This window comes from Ambystoma mexicanum, chromosome 12 (assembly GCF_040938575.1).
Source record: "Ambystoma mexicanum isolate Mex_15411 chromosome 12, UKY_AmexF1_1, whole genome shotgun sequence".
Lineage (NCBI taxonomy): Eukaryota > Metazoa > Chordata > Amphibia > Caudata > Ambystomatidae > Ambystoma > Ambystoma mexicanum.
Genome location: NC_090936.1, coordinates 768,847,055 through 768,862,198, shown reverse-complemented (window position 1 = coordinate 768,862,198; position 15,144 = coordinate 768,847,055). Strand labels below are relative to the sequence as shown.

Genomic DNA, 15,144 nt, shown 5'->3' with positions numbered 1-15,144 from the left:
AACATTAGAACATGTAAGCTAAACGAAATAGCTATGAGCAGACAAAACAATGGAACGGCAGGCACCAGGATGTTAACAAAGATACGGCCAGTACATGAAGAGGCTCATGGTGCAGAGAGGGGTGGATGTGGGCTAGATGGAGAAGAGGTTTCATGGGATGAGAGGGCTTTGGGCTATGTCAAGATCGACTGTGTATACCTTATGTCCAGTAGTAAATGCCCTGGGGTTTGGGAAAATACTGGTATTGTCAGCTAGTATTTATTTCTGAATAAACTCATATAAGACACTCTTCTTTCTAAGAATTCTTTTTTTATCTGGGCTAACATATGCCCCTTGTCAAGGGGCAAAAAACACGTCTAGCACCATAAAGGGTTTCTCACATGAGTATTTCCCTATATATCATGATCACACAAATAAAACTCAGGCAATATAGTTCATAGTTGTTTGTAAACAACTATGAACAATATTGCCTGAGTTTCCTTGTCTTTCAGTGAGCTCATGACCACTTCTGCCTGTGAGAGTCATAGAGCGGCTGCCTCATGCCTGGTGATTTGCAACCTGTTCCCATAACGTCTTAAATTGGGCTTTTTTATATATAGCCTATAGCTTGTAGGCAGGACCAGTACTGAACACATGCTCCTCAGTGTTGTCTTGCTTCCAAGACAAGCAGATTCACCCTGAGCTACCCTCCTGTCCCTAGTGACCTTCATGCCAATTACCCAAAGGTACGGTAAGCATTTAAAGAGGAGGCTCCCCCTTTCTGGGGACACACACTGTTTTTGGTGGCTCCATTGAGGAGAAAAACATGACACAAATGCGCTAGCTCTATGATACATCAGATCTATAGCTCCTGGCTCTGCACACAATGGTCATTACATCACTGGGAGTTTTGACTACCAACACCAAGGCTGACCCTGAAGTGACTTTTAGTTAAAACATTTGCATGGAATGGGGAACCCCCGTAATCCAATGGGTATTCATTTACCTAAGTGTGTGACAACATTGTGCTGTGGTTCCCACCAAAGTATTAGTACTGTCAATGGCAAATGTCCAATGCTGCAGCGTGCTGGTAATATTCCATGACAACAAAGGATATTTCTCCTTCAAAATGCCTCCTTTTGATTACAATATGCTCACTAACCCTTATCATATACACAAATGTTCCAACATAGACACGAGTTACACATCCACCTGGTGCACACACTCACCTGTCTGTTGAAGAAGAGGTAAATAATGGGATTGTAGACAGGACTTGTTTTAGCAAAGTACGTTGGCAGTGTTGCGACAAGTGGTGGAATATAAATGGAGGGTCTGATGACGATTATGAGAGCAAGGATTGTGTATGGCAGCCAGCAGATTAGGAAAGCCAGCACCATAGCTAGCACCATTTTTACTGCACGCTTCTCCTCGGCTGGGTTTGTCTTGCCACCTTGTTGTTCGATCTTCATGTTGAGCTAAAAATAAACAATATAACCCGCAACCACAAATGATTAGTATCCACTTTTGATATTGCTAACCTGAATTAATACTTACACTTTAATTTGATTGAATCTTAATCAAAACATAGAAATTGAAGCTCATCTGGGAAAACACCCATGCCCTCCCAAAATGCATACGTTTGGTTTGGATTCATCATGCGTTCAAAATACCATTTACTTTTTTTTTTTTTAAACTTAATTCACTACAAGTCGAATACGTAATAGCAACATCGGTACACACATTACAGCAACTTATTAGTCACATCTCTGTTCCTCTCCCCATGGGAGATCTCCAGACAATTCGTGTACATATGATGAGCCAATGACAACTTCTTATTAGACAGCCCCCACTGAATCAGATGTATCCGATTTAGCACTCTGAGTCTGCATGTACGTTTGGAAATCATCCCAATTTTTATTTGGACGACTAGCAATGGGAATAGCTGAAATATACGCTTCTTCCTTTTCGCTGGCACACTTCAACTCTGACACCCCCCACCTGTCGGGTCGGAGCAATATATGAATTCCAATATTTAAGGATACACTTCCTAGCAATTGGCATGACGAACTGAGAAGCCTGCAGTGCTGAATTGTAGTCTTACCAATGTCCACAAAGAGGTATTTCAGAGGAGCTAATGAGGGGGGAATTATTGCATTCTCTGCCAATACTTCAGCAACTCAGCCCGGAATTGCAAAATCAGTGGACATGTCCAAAACATATATAAAAAATCAGCCAGTGTCTGATGGCTCTTGGGGCATGCGTCAGACGCGACTGGGGCGAATTTGGCTGTCTTGGCAGGCTTGTAATGCAGCCGGCTGTGCACCTTAACGGTATTGTTGGCTTAGGTATACCAGAGGGACTGGGGTTCACACTACAAGCTCGCCATTCACGCTCACAGGGCCCACAAACCCTCCCCAGTACACAGACGGAGGACTCAGCCAAGGGCAAGTTAGAACTGTCGTTTTTTACGCGGATAGGGATCATACAGGACATTGAGAATCTCCCGAAATCACCACTCCTGTGTCCCTGTCGGGCAATTTTGTTCAGTTCCTGCGTAACAACATGGAGCTCATCCCCAAAAACCTATGAGGTTACAGGATTTGGTAATTGGGGTGGTAGGGCCTATACACTGCACCTATAGAGATTATTCTATTGGTCCTTGCATGACAGGTGGCTTGCCTGACCATTCCCCAAAAATGATCTATTACATTGTTGCGGGGTCACAGGATTACCATTGGCCTTTGCCCTCTGCCATCTACCCGTGGATTTGTTTTCCCTGATTGGCTGGAGCTGGTCTCCCCAGGCCTGGGACCCAGCTCTGTTCTCAGTGCTCAGTGCATCTTCCCAAGCTGATGAGAAAGACTATGTGTTCCCAATGTAACCGTCAATATTACCACTTTTGCGTTGTTAAAAAGGCCCTGTTTCACTTCATATTTGTGTCACTGGGAACTGCTTGTCTTCCCACCGCGGGAGAATGACTGTAGTTTTTGGTAGCCATAACTTTGTTACTCCACCAAGATGTCTGTAGTAATGTGCATTGTCAACGAAACTCCATGTCAAGTAACTGCAGTCTCCTTCTGAGTTGTACCATACTCATTTCGCCTAATATTTGTTGTTGTCAAAGATATTGTCGAATGTTATCATCTCAGTCAGGAACAGTGGGCACTCCTTTATTATTGCCCTCAGGTTATTTCATTTATTTATTTATTAATGTGTTATAGCTTAATATAAGCTTTTCACATTTCATAAATCAATGCAAATTACAAAAGATAAGTACTATTACAACTTGATTAAGCATATAAAATCTTAAAATGAAAATTGAATAAGAACAGCGGTGAAAAAATAAACACATTTCTTTTTAAAAGATATACTAAGAGTGAAAAAGAGAATACAGATCTACATAATATATAAGCAATACACAAGCCTTAAGCTTTATACTCCCAATTATCAATTTCTATACATAGCAGTTTCACATTCTAAAAGTCCTAAATGGGAAGGATTGTTAGTGTAGGCACTTATCAATTCATAGTTAATACTTTCTTGCTCCGATACTCCTTCTCACACATGAGGTTTTATTTCCACCGGGCACTAGAGCACCTATATAGTTATACCTAGCGGGCTCTCTACAATCAACCATACGTCATACATTGCAATATGAAGTTTCATGCCGATTGTGTTAGCAGCCGTAAGCCAAAAGTAATTGCTGCAAATGTGATCCCCGCTATGGACAAAACCACCATAGTATGTTAAGTAGGTTTTTAGCATGGCAAGACAACTGGTTAGGACATGTTTACCAGATTCAGACTCAGATTTGTTCATACAGAGCCGGCAGTAGCGTTCTGATATAGGGAGATTGTTCATAATCCCAGTGATAGCCAATACTGGTAGCTGGTCAAACCTCATTAAAAGGATGAATCGTCTCAGACGAGGTGAAGGGCAGAGAGACAAGTATGGTAGCGATTGCTTAAAAGTATATCGCATGTATGGAACAAATTGATAACGTTTCAGATCTTCCAGATGAGAAAAGTTGTCAATCCAATCACATAGTTCGGACTTCTTGGCCAGTGCCTGCAGTGAACTGGCTGTGTCCCCATATAATCTATTGGTCCAACCAATCTTGTCCAAATAGCTGTCCATGTGTTTTTTCATAAGTGGAAATGTGGAAGACTTATTAATTTCGCTGTGCATAGCAGTAAGCAAGGGGTTCCCTGCATTGGACGACATTTTTAAGTACAATTCCCCCCTCTTTCTAAGAACCTGAGATTTCCACTAGATGAGACCCAGTTCCAGTCTGAGAATGGACATGGGGATACATGACGGGAGACCTAGTAACTCCTTCCAATATTTCCCCTCAAGTATCTGCAGCCACCCCTGGTCCATTAGCTATAAGGCTTCTAGTCCATATGTGACCATGGGTGCTAACACCTGCAGATACAGTTGGTGTGCGGCCCAGATAGTATACCCCCAATGTGAGGCGGTAAAGCGATATATCAATGCAGTGATTTGGGCCCCTCGAGTGATCCAAGCTTGTTTACACATTTTATATTGTCCCTTGAGCTCTATCTCTATGCCCAGGCATCTATAATAAGGTGTGTTTTGGATTACTGACTCGTAGAATTTAATGCTCACTCATGCCACCTTCTTACTGGTGAAAGCCACCATCTGGGTCTTACCTAGATTGATTGAAAGGCTGTTTCTTTGAGCATAGGACCAAAGAGCCTCTGCTGAACTACGTAGTCCACTAATTGTGTGGTCCATGATGACTAAGTCGTCAGCATACGCTAGGACTGGACAGTGGGCCGTGCCTATCTTAGGGGGAAAATTGTCTTCTGCTGTTAATGCTTTCAGTATATCATGGACGAACAGGTTATATAATAGTGGTGCTGTAACAAAGCCTTGTTTTACGCCACGGGTTTGCCGAATCTTACTAGTCATGTTCCCCTTGGAATCTAGCTTCAGAGAGACCGAGGTGTTATGGTGTAATAATCAGAGGTAGCAGAGTATCCCTTTGGGGCAGCCCAAGATCTAAAGTTTAGACCACAAAAGTTCTCTATGCACTAAATCAAAGGCCGCCTTGAAGTCGATATATAATGCATATAGTGGTGGATTGCCAGTTAATCTGGCCTTATTTCGAAGTATGTCCATTACCACCAAGTTATGCACTGTGGAGTATCCACCCCTGAAACCACATTGAAATCAATCTAAGATCTTTTCGCTGTCCACCCATGCTTGTAGTTCATGTAGTAAGCACGTGGCAAATAATTTGCCCGTGCAGTCCAACATGGACAGCAGTCAATAATTAGATGGATCTGCACGATCTCCCTTTTTATAAATCAGGACCAGGATTGCTGTCTGCCACGATTCCGGAATGCGCCCATCATTAAGAATCTTATCAAACAATATTTTCAGGACTTCTGCCCGGTACTCCGGATTGCTTTTTAGTATAACATTTGCCAGGCCATTAGGCCCAGGTGCTCTCAGTGATTTGAACTTTTTTATCCTGGCAGTTAGCGACTCAACTGTCACCTTAAAAGGAGGAGGGGGTCGACTCAAGTTTCCTATCTCCTGGGTATGTCCAGGGGCAAGGTTATTATGGCATCTCAGAAATTCCTCCCACTGGCCTACATCGATGGGGTTAGTAAGGGAACTACTAGTATCACCCCTTGCCTTACCCTGCAGTCCCCATATAGACCGGGAGTTTCCTGTGCATAAAACTTGGACCGTTTTTGCCATTTGAGTAATTTGGATGCATAGCGCTTCCTCATGAGCCATGATCTAAAGGCATTCTTATACTTCCAGGACTGATAGCTATTCCATGTGGTGCAGTCTTTGTGGAGCTTCTTAGGCTTACCTCGTAATGTTCTTTTAGCATCTCTAATTTCTATATCGAAGACATTTGACGGTTTGAGTTCAGGGGCTAGCATATTTATTTTAATAGTAGCATACCTATATGAGAAAGATGCTATCCATTCTTCGATCTCGCTGCTGGACATTTCAAGAAGCTCATCACGCCTCATGCTTGTCTTGTCTGCCGTAGCATCCATTGCTTTCTTGATATTATTGTTGGACCAGCGTACATTTGAAGAGGCGTGATTCGTCCTCAATTCGCCGTAGGTCTGGTCCGAGCATACTGTATCAAGTAGTTGAATGTTAATGTAAGTATGGCATGATCACTCCAATCATTATTATTGACCCTCATATCGGTGACCCAAGTGGCCATTGACAGGCTTACAAAGATGTAATCAAGTGGACTTCTAGATTTTACATTACTCCATGTAGGCTGCACCGGATAATCGCTGCTGGTTCTACCATTTAACATTTCAAAATCCCATGATTTGAGAAAGTTAAACCATAATAGTCCCTCTGAATTTGCAGCTGAATGCCACAGCTTGCCTTTGCTCTTCAAAAAAGGATTAATACTTCTACCCATGTCACCAATTATATGACAATTAAAGTCACCCACGATTGTAACAAGGTCATTTTCAGGGACTATCATCCAATCAATCAACAGATCATGACAAGCTTCCTGAATAAGATCTCTGTAGGAGGATCCTGGGGGATTGTAGAGGCTAGTCAATAACATTTTGTCTACTGTGTCTTTTCCGGGGAGTTCTAGCTCAACCGCTAGCCCAAACTCATCCATATTGTAGTGGATACGAATGGACTTTAATGGATGTATAATCCCAATGAGTAGACCCCCATATGGCCTTCCCCTCGGCCCCTTTTTAGCAAGTTCCTGGTGGATGGTGTATCCATTTAGAAGGGCCCGAGAGGTAAGCCACGTCTCCTGGAGGCAAATACAGGTATGACCCGCTAACAGGGGCATGGAGCCGTCCGTGGCTAATAGATGGCTAAATCCTCGACAGTTCCATGAGACCAACCGTTGTTCTCATTGTCTTAATGTCACAGCGGGGAGAGACTCAGCGAGCCACTTGAGGACATTCTGTATATCAGCCATTTGCACAGAGGTGCCTTTAGGTAGCTGTGGTGTCTTGGTTTCTTCAATGTTGGTGCTTGGCGAAGGCCATTTAGGGTCAGCCATATTCGGATCAGCGTCCACTTCAATGTCAACTTCCCGCAGATTGGTTTTAAAGATGCGTATCATGTTTGCTGTTGCTAAAAACTTACAGTGTATTGCCGATGTATTAGAGTTTGTCACTTTCAATGGTTCGACAAATTCAAAGTCTTCCGATCTCCACACTCTCAGATGTGGAATTGAGTGTAGTCTGATCATCAGAGCTTATCTAGTGATCCATGCATGGTTACTATTTTGGTACAAGTTCTTAATGATGCAGGTCCTTCCGCTGTGGGGCAGTATAGCATTGACTTTATTCTCAGGTGACGGTACAGGTACAACGTCTAGCTGGGGTGGAGAAGTTGGTTCATGGTTAGTAATATTCAGAACAGGGTTTGCCTCCTGCTTGCTTAAACAGGGCGATTGCTCCGGTTCCACCTCTACAACTGGGTATGAGGTATTACTCTTGTCAAGGTTGAGCCAACTAGTCAGCTTACCCTCTTTACCTAAGGTGCGTTTACGAGCATGTATGGCTTTCTGTTTCATTTTACTTAGTGCCTTTTTGGGAGTGCTCCCTTCGATGGGTCTGGATATTTCCTCCTCCGGCTCTGCTGTATCAGGTAATGTTATGGTCCCAGTGTGAGGTTTTTTCCTTGTGATCGTTCTTCTGGCCATTCGTCGCTGTTTTCGTGAAAAGTAGACATCCAAATTGTTTTTAGTGTTTCTTTCCAGGTCAGCTGTCTCCTGGCACTCAGGGAGAGTGGTGTTCCCTTCCTTCTGTACCAGTACCGGGTTGCTGTTATTATTGACTGTGTTTAAGGTAAGGGTGACTTCCAATATCCTTCCACACATCTTTAACAGAATATTTAGTGCGAATTGTAGCGATGCAACTGAAGATTGCAGCTCCCCCAGGGTCGTGTGGCTTGCCCCCTGGTCTTCACTGCTGTCTGGTTCAGATGACTCCAGATGTACGTCCAGATTGGGGGAGGCAGATAATCTGTTGTATATTTCTCATTGTGAGTCTGAGGCGGGCTGTTGCTAGCCTTCAATCTGGTTGCCGACGCTACTTCCTAATAAGGGGATCATGGATCTCTGCATAGATAAGCAGAGTTCCAGTAAAGAGTTATTATCAATTGCACTTTCCCCTAAACGATCATTGGTCTTATTCATACTATGGCTGCCTGTCTCTCTCTCCTCTAGTGATGGTATGGTTGGTATATTGGAGGTGCAAGGGAGCGGGAAGAAGTCTGTAATTGCACCTTTTTCACAGGTGCTGTTTTGGTTCCCTTACCTCTGTTGGTGCTAGCTATCGGGGTCCTGCCCCTCTGTGTAGATTATATCTTGTCACAGAGCACTTCTTAACTGTGAGCATTATGGGTCACGCGGCACCACTCAATATGATGGTCTCTCTGGGTCGAGTTTAGAGTGTCCACTGTTGGAGGGGCTGTATTACTAGCAGATCTTACAACCGATTGGAGATTGTGTGTCCCATGGCCAAAATGAGACTAAACAATAATAGCAGTTGGTATCTATTCCCTTTTTGCCATAGTGTTACTTTTTCAGTTTAACAATTCAATTGCTTGTATCTATTGCAAGTGCAATCTTGCGCCTTACACCGGATCAAAAGCAGTGCCCACAGTCTCCCAGGTGAGGCGGTCGAGTATTTATCATTATTACATGTTGCAAGTTGCACCTTCCTCCTAACACTGGGATCAAAAGCAATGACCACAGTCTCCCGGGTATGGTAATCAAACAGCACAATTGACTTTCACAAGCGCTGCATGGCAAGGCCAATGCGAAAAAATAGAAATTAGGCGGACTTGTGCAGGCTAATCAAGGCGAGGATCTTTTGTGTGGTCACCATCCTGGCACAACCCAATAGGTTATGTGCTGCACTCTGGCCCCCCGTCCACCCGCATTGAAGCGTTTCCCACTGCCGCGTTTCACATGGGCCGCTCCCACTACTTCCAGCGACTGAAGGCACCATGCCTTCTTCACCCGCGTGCAGCACTTACGGTAGTCGGGGGGGGGAAGCCAGTTGGGCACCGGAGTGAGGAGGAGGTGCCAGGAGGTGCCAGGCCACCTTGGTCGCTTGCCTTGGCCGCTTGCCTTGGCCCCCTGCCGTCTTCACGGTCCTCCACGGTCCTCCGTGGTCCTTGCGGTCCTCGCTGGTCTGGTCCTTGCTGATCCTCGTTAAAACTAGAGGAAAGGACCTTGAGTCACGATACGTTGCACGCCGTGTAGGAACAGGGTAACGCTATGTGTGAGAATCAAGCCGCACTGATGCTAGAGCTCAGCCGCCTCCGATCACTCATTTCTTTCTTCTACTATCTTGTCCTTGTTCTCTTCAACATTTATATCTACTAACACTTTCATCCCTATTGTATTATGTATGTTGTTTTGTGACATTGTGTAATGCCACAAACAGTCCTACTAGTACTAGGATCAGTGCTCCTAGTAGTAATTTCAGTCCGTCTTCCAGCCACATATGGGATCCATGAAAATATATATGACAGCAAACTCTAATCTTTTCCTGTTCGTTTAGCTTCTTCCTCCATTTTGGCATGCATTTTTGACAATCTTGTTACTGCTTCTGTCAGTGTGCCACTTTCTCCATCATTTGAGGGCTCAAACCTGCAACAGGAACTCCCGATCTTGGCACAAATTCCTCCTTCTATTGCTGTGAGAAGGTCTAGAACATATCTGTTTTGGAGAGCCATCAACCTTACATCTCAGAGCTCTTTGTTTATCGCGTTGAAGCCATTTACTGTTGAGTTTATTGTCTGCATCAGCTCCCATCTCATTATCTGCAGCCATTTTGCATTTTTATATTCTAATGCAACACAAATTCTGTGCAGCTGGAACTACTGACGCGAAAAAAATTGCTGCCCTCCTGAACAGCCTGTGCTCAGATGGTAAATCGTCCGCTTCTGCGTCTGATGCTGATGAGAAATAGTTCTCCCTTTTCACTCTGCTCACTTCTACTGACATCTTTTTTCTTTTTGTATTGTCCATTTTTGGAAAGTCGTCTATCTTGATGTCCTTGTGTGGTACTACTAGTGCTGGCATGTTGACTTGTACCAACCAACATACTCCTCCCCAGTTGGGTGGCAGATTCTCGTATGCCTTAGCTTGCACATCCAATAGTTATCCATTAATACTGCCGTCCCAACCTTCTTTGCTGGATGCTTTTCTGTGTACCTACACTCCTTGTTTTCTTCAACTTTTACTGCTCCATCATTCTGAAAACATAATGCTGGTTTCTTCAATAGTATTATAGGAATTGGCCAAGTTTCATTGTCCACCCAGGTCAGTAACGTTGTGCTCACATCCCATTCTTTCATGCACTTGTCATTTTCTCCTTGTACTGTGTTTACTGGAATTGTAATAGGGTGTGTACCTTTCTACCTACCAATCCCTCCTTCCACCCTTCAGCTGTGCAAACTTGGCCATACACACGCATTTTTGGTCTTTCCCAACATCCCGGGACCCCTCCTATTTCCTTCGGGCCTTTCTTAGGGGATGGTAATTCTTTCAATGTTATTGTTTTTGTCTCTCCTTTCTCTTGGCTGTCAGTTACGTACTGTATTGCTTGGTCTAGTTGCCAGTAATTTTTCATCAGGTCTAGTGTCTATATAACTGTCTTCATAGGGAAATGTTGTCTTGAACATCCATCTCAATGTTGCTGTTTTCCCTTGGAACATTCCTCCGGTTGTAACCATGTATAGGTACATAAGGCATTGTGTCCCTTGGAACATTCCTCCGGTTGTAACCATGTATAGGTACATAAGGCATTGTGTTCTTGCTGCTGGTATTTCAGTTGCTATAAATGTTCTGGAGGCACTCATGGCATAGGTGATTAGTGAGCAGACACAGCAGCTCTCCCCAGTGGTTTCTTTACCTAATTTGGTCATTTGCTTGTACCACATGTTATTGGATACTCAAATAGTATCAGTGAGATAGAGTTCCATCCCCCCATGTCTGCATCTGCACTGTGTATACCTCTCCTTAGTGTACTTACAGTGCGTACTTGTCCACTTGACATGGTCGTTCCACCTGCTAGAGTTGGGGTTGTGTTAGTAGAGGATACAGCAGCATAATGGCACCAGTAACCATTCGCACAAAAACATCAGCAATCACAAGTCCGGCGTAGGCGCTATTATTAACCGCCGAAAATACCTCCAGCAAAAAGCTGGAGGTAACAAAACACAGGCCACAGCAATAAGGGCCCAGGTGAAACCAATGCAATTCAGAGGCCTACAAAGGACCCACCCATGCACAACACACCCTCCTCGACACCATAACACCAGCAGGAGCAGGGAGGAGACAGCAATAAGGGCCCAGGTGAAATCAATGCAATTCAGAGGCCTACAAAGGACCCACCCATGCACAACACACCCTCCCCAACACCATAACACCAGCAGGAGCAGGGAGGAGACAGCAATAAGGGCCCAGGTGAAACCAATGCAATTCAGAGGCCTACAAAGGACCCACCCATGCACAACACACCCTCCCCAACACCATGCTGCCATTTGGAGCCGGGATCCTTGATGTTTACTTCTACCTGCTACGCCTGGTGCTACAGAGGCCAGCCAACCAGGCCAGGGCCCTGGGAGTGCAGGGGGTAGTGGAGATGAGGAGAAGGAGGAGGAGAGCAGCACCAGCAAGGCGGCCAGCCATCCCCAGGGTCAGGCCAACACCCTGGGCCCTGACTGATGGCCAGTTGGTGACAGAATATCGGCTGGTCAGGGCAACCATCACCCAGTTGCTGGACACAATCCAGGGCAACATTGGCAGCCGCATAGCGAGCAGCACGGCAGTACCTCCCCTAGTGAAGCTCATGTCTGTGCTTCAATTCCTTGGGACTGGCAGCTACCAACATACCGTTGCCATGATGCATTGAATGGCCCAGTCCACTTTCAGTGCCATGCTGGGACAGGTGCTTGATGCACTGTTGAATCATGTGAACGAGCACATAGCATTGCCAGCCACACAGGCACAGGTGCACCAGCTGAAGGGTCAATTCTATGCCATTGCCCAAGTTCCGAATGTAATAGCAGCCCTGGACTGCACACATGTGGCACTCGTACCACCCCAGGCACATGAGGCAGCCTACAGAAACCGGAAACAGTACCATTCCCTCAACGTGCAGATGACATGTGGTCCTGACCTCACCTTCAGCCACTGCTGTGCCCGCTACCCAGGATCCACCCACAACTCCATGGTCCTGCGCAACAGTACCCTGCCGGCATACATGGAAAGGCACCGCGGCCAAAACACATGGCTACTGGACGAGTACAAATGTATACCATAATGCATGTCAATCCACAACTGATGGTGCCAGTCACGGAATCCATTATTCCCAATAGGTAGCACCATTACTGCAGCATTCACATTCAAGCACCTTCCACGATAATCCTTGGACATGTCCAACACAGCAGAACACACCCATGCAGGATGTAAAAGACATGTGGCGGCACATTGACATATGGAAGCCCCACCACCATAAATCCTCCTGTGTGAGTAGCACCATGGCTCCCAACACTGACACAATACAGAAATCCCACCCTGGCCACGCGACAGTAATGACATTCTAAACCATAAACTGGCACATCCACAAATGCACCACACATAAGTAGGCTAAGTAATGGCAATGTACATCCCACGAACGCTGTCCCCAGAATGGCCAAGCACATGCATGGAGAACATTACAGAATAGTGACAACCAGCAAAAGCAACTGCAGCCAAATGTATTTGCAATGACAAATGAGGCAGCCACTTCTGTCATGCAGAAGTAGATGGAAGGGCCCCCTTACCCAGCGACAAGTGAATGAGTACTGTTACATCCAGAAACATAGGTGTACCAAGTTGAGAGTACCTCATTGATTCATCGTGCCCGTAGAACAGCACACTCCACAATGTTCTAGACCAAATGACAAATATGGCAAAATCACACTGATGACAGAGCTCTGTACACCCACTGGACTTACCTTGTCCCCATACCGGATTTCTCTCCCCTGCAGGTGATTCTGGATATCCCCAGTACATGTGGCTCATGACCCCTGTGCGTCATCCACACACGGCGGCGGAGCGGGCATACAACCTTGCCCATGCTCGTACACGGATCTGCGTGGAGAGGGCATTTGGACTGCTGAAGGCATGCTTCTGGTGCCTCGACCGCACGGGAGGGGCAATGATGTATGCACCAAAAAAAGTTTGCAAAATTGTACTGACATGTACCATGCTGCACAACATCTGCTGTCGCAGAAATGTACAACTGCCCCCTGATGCTCATGTGCTGCCACCTGAGGATGGGAGTGAGGGTGATGAAGTGCCAGAAGGTGTTGCACATGCACAAAGGTTTGGGCTGAGGGAGGGGAGGTTGGCCAGACAGGTTTTGATTGATGGATTTTTTTAGAAATGGGTAATGGGTAAATTGGAAATATGTCATTAAATTGTATTTGTAACAATCACTACTGTCCATGCATTGTGATTTTTCAAACGTGATTTATTTTCAGTCCAACAAACCCCCCTCCCCCCAGTGAACACCCAGCACACAATCCCCCCTCCCCCCAGTGAACACCCAGAACACAATCCCCCCTCCCCCCAGTGAACTACCCAGTGAACTACCCTCAACTGTGCAGATAGGCACATGTGTCTTATCAGGGCACCAACAACGATGCCATGCACCACTAGGAGGGTCGTGGGTGCTTTCCTTTTCTGGGCCCCTCTGGTGTGCGTGCCCTCAAGTGGCGCATAGACCGGCGCCTAGGAGATGGCTTGAGGGAACCCTCCGTGGGTGTGGTGGATGTCAAAGGGACTGAAGCGGCGGCCAGCATGTGCTGTCGCATGAGGTTGTTTCCCTCCCTTGTTTGCTCAGCAAGTGTTGAGACTGCCTCGGTCAACTCCCTCACTCGTTGTCCGAACCCTGTCAGGGCAGCAGTACATTGTTCGACGACTCTGCGTGTGTGCGCATTGTCACGCGCTATGTATTTGCATCCATGCCGTATAGATGCACTGATGGCCTTGATGTCACAACTCTGCACCTTGGCCATTGATTCAACCCTGGCCTGTTTGGCCTCAATAATGTCGAGTCGGCCCATCACTGCTGCCCCTGTGACGAAGGGCACCCCTGGAGTGTCATGTGCTGGCCTGCGACTTGTGCACTGTCGGGTGGGGGTGCTGCATGGGGACATGGCGCCGGCTTGGATTGGGCTGCCAGGCTCTACTGGGCTGCCATATGATGGCGTATCCTCGTCCGGCTGTGGTGTGCGGACACGACGCACAGGCAGATGTGGGCTTTGTGCAAGCTGTGTGCCTGGCCTTGGGCTCCCCTGGGGTGTGACCATCCCTTCGGCTTCACTGCTTCTGGGAGAGTGCTGTCCTCCTGCCTGATGAGCACGTGGAGGTGTTCCTCCCACTTCGGGTTCTGATCCACTGCTCAGTCCCTCAGCATCGGGCTGTGACTGGTGGCTTCCCTGCGGCCATGTGGGTGCTGCTGCTGTCTGTTCGGGCTGCATTGGGGTATAGTGGGGGTTGGCCTGGTTCGTCTCCCTTCCGTGCGGCCTCTTTGTGGGGTGGTGGTGCTGGTGGAGGAGCGCTGCCGTGGGCGCTGTGATGGTGTGGCCTCCTCCCCATCATCTTCATCCCGTTGGGATCGATGTGTTCCTGTGGGGTACATAATAGGGTGTGGTTTGAGTTCAATGCTACATATATTTGTGTGATGCAGTTCATGCCAACAAGTGGGATTGAAGACAGTATCACTCACACATTCTCCTTGCATTCTGTTCTGTCGCCATGTGGTGCTTGTTGTGAGTGGGTATGGAGGTAGACTGCATGGGAATGTCAGAGTGACAAATTGCATGTGTGCTTGGTGTGCACTGTGCTCAGGGTTTTGGGGGTGTATTCATGCACACTTCCACTCTACGTAGCTGTCCTATGGCTATGGATGTCTATCCCCTGCCCCTGTCATTCATGCACTGCACGTGCAGGGTCGTCTAGGCAGCACTACGGTTCAATGGATGTAGGCCTCACTTATGGGTGTATGCAGTTCCTCACACACATTTCCTCCCATTCATTCACTTGGGTTCTGCATGTGTGGTTCTTTCAGCTGCATGCATTTGGGGGTGGGACTCACCTGCAGTCGGATC

At 46.4% G+C, this 15,144-nt stretch overlaps 1 protein-coding gene across 1 annotated transcript in view; it reads right to left on the bottom strand.

Moving 5' to 3' along the window:
• Positions 1-600: 600 nt before the first annotated feature.
• The window catches only part of LOC138514668 (pinopsin-like), a 200,774-nt gene continuing 186,230 nt past the window's right edge, over positions 601-15,144 (bottom strand). Inside the window, exons 3-4 of the mRNA XM_069630096.1 lie at positions 1,209-1,454; positions 601-654 (exon numbers count right to left, since the gene is read on the bottom strand). Coding sequence (XP_069486197.1) covers positions 601-654; positions 1,209-1,454 — 300 coding nt within the window. The remainder of the gene's footprint in view (positions 655-1,208; positions 1,455-15,144) is intronic.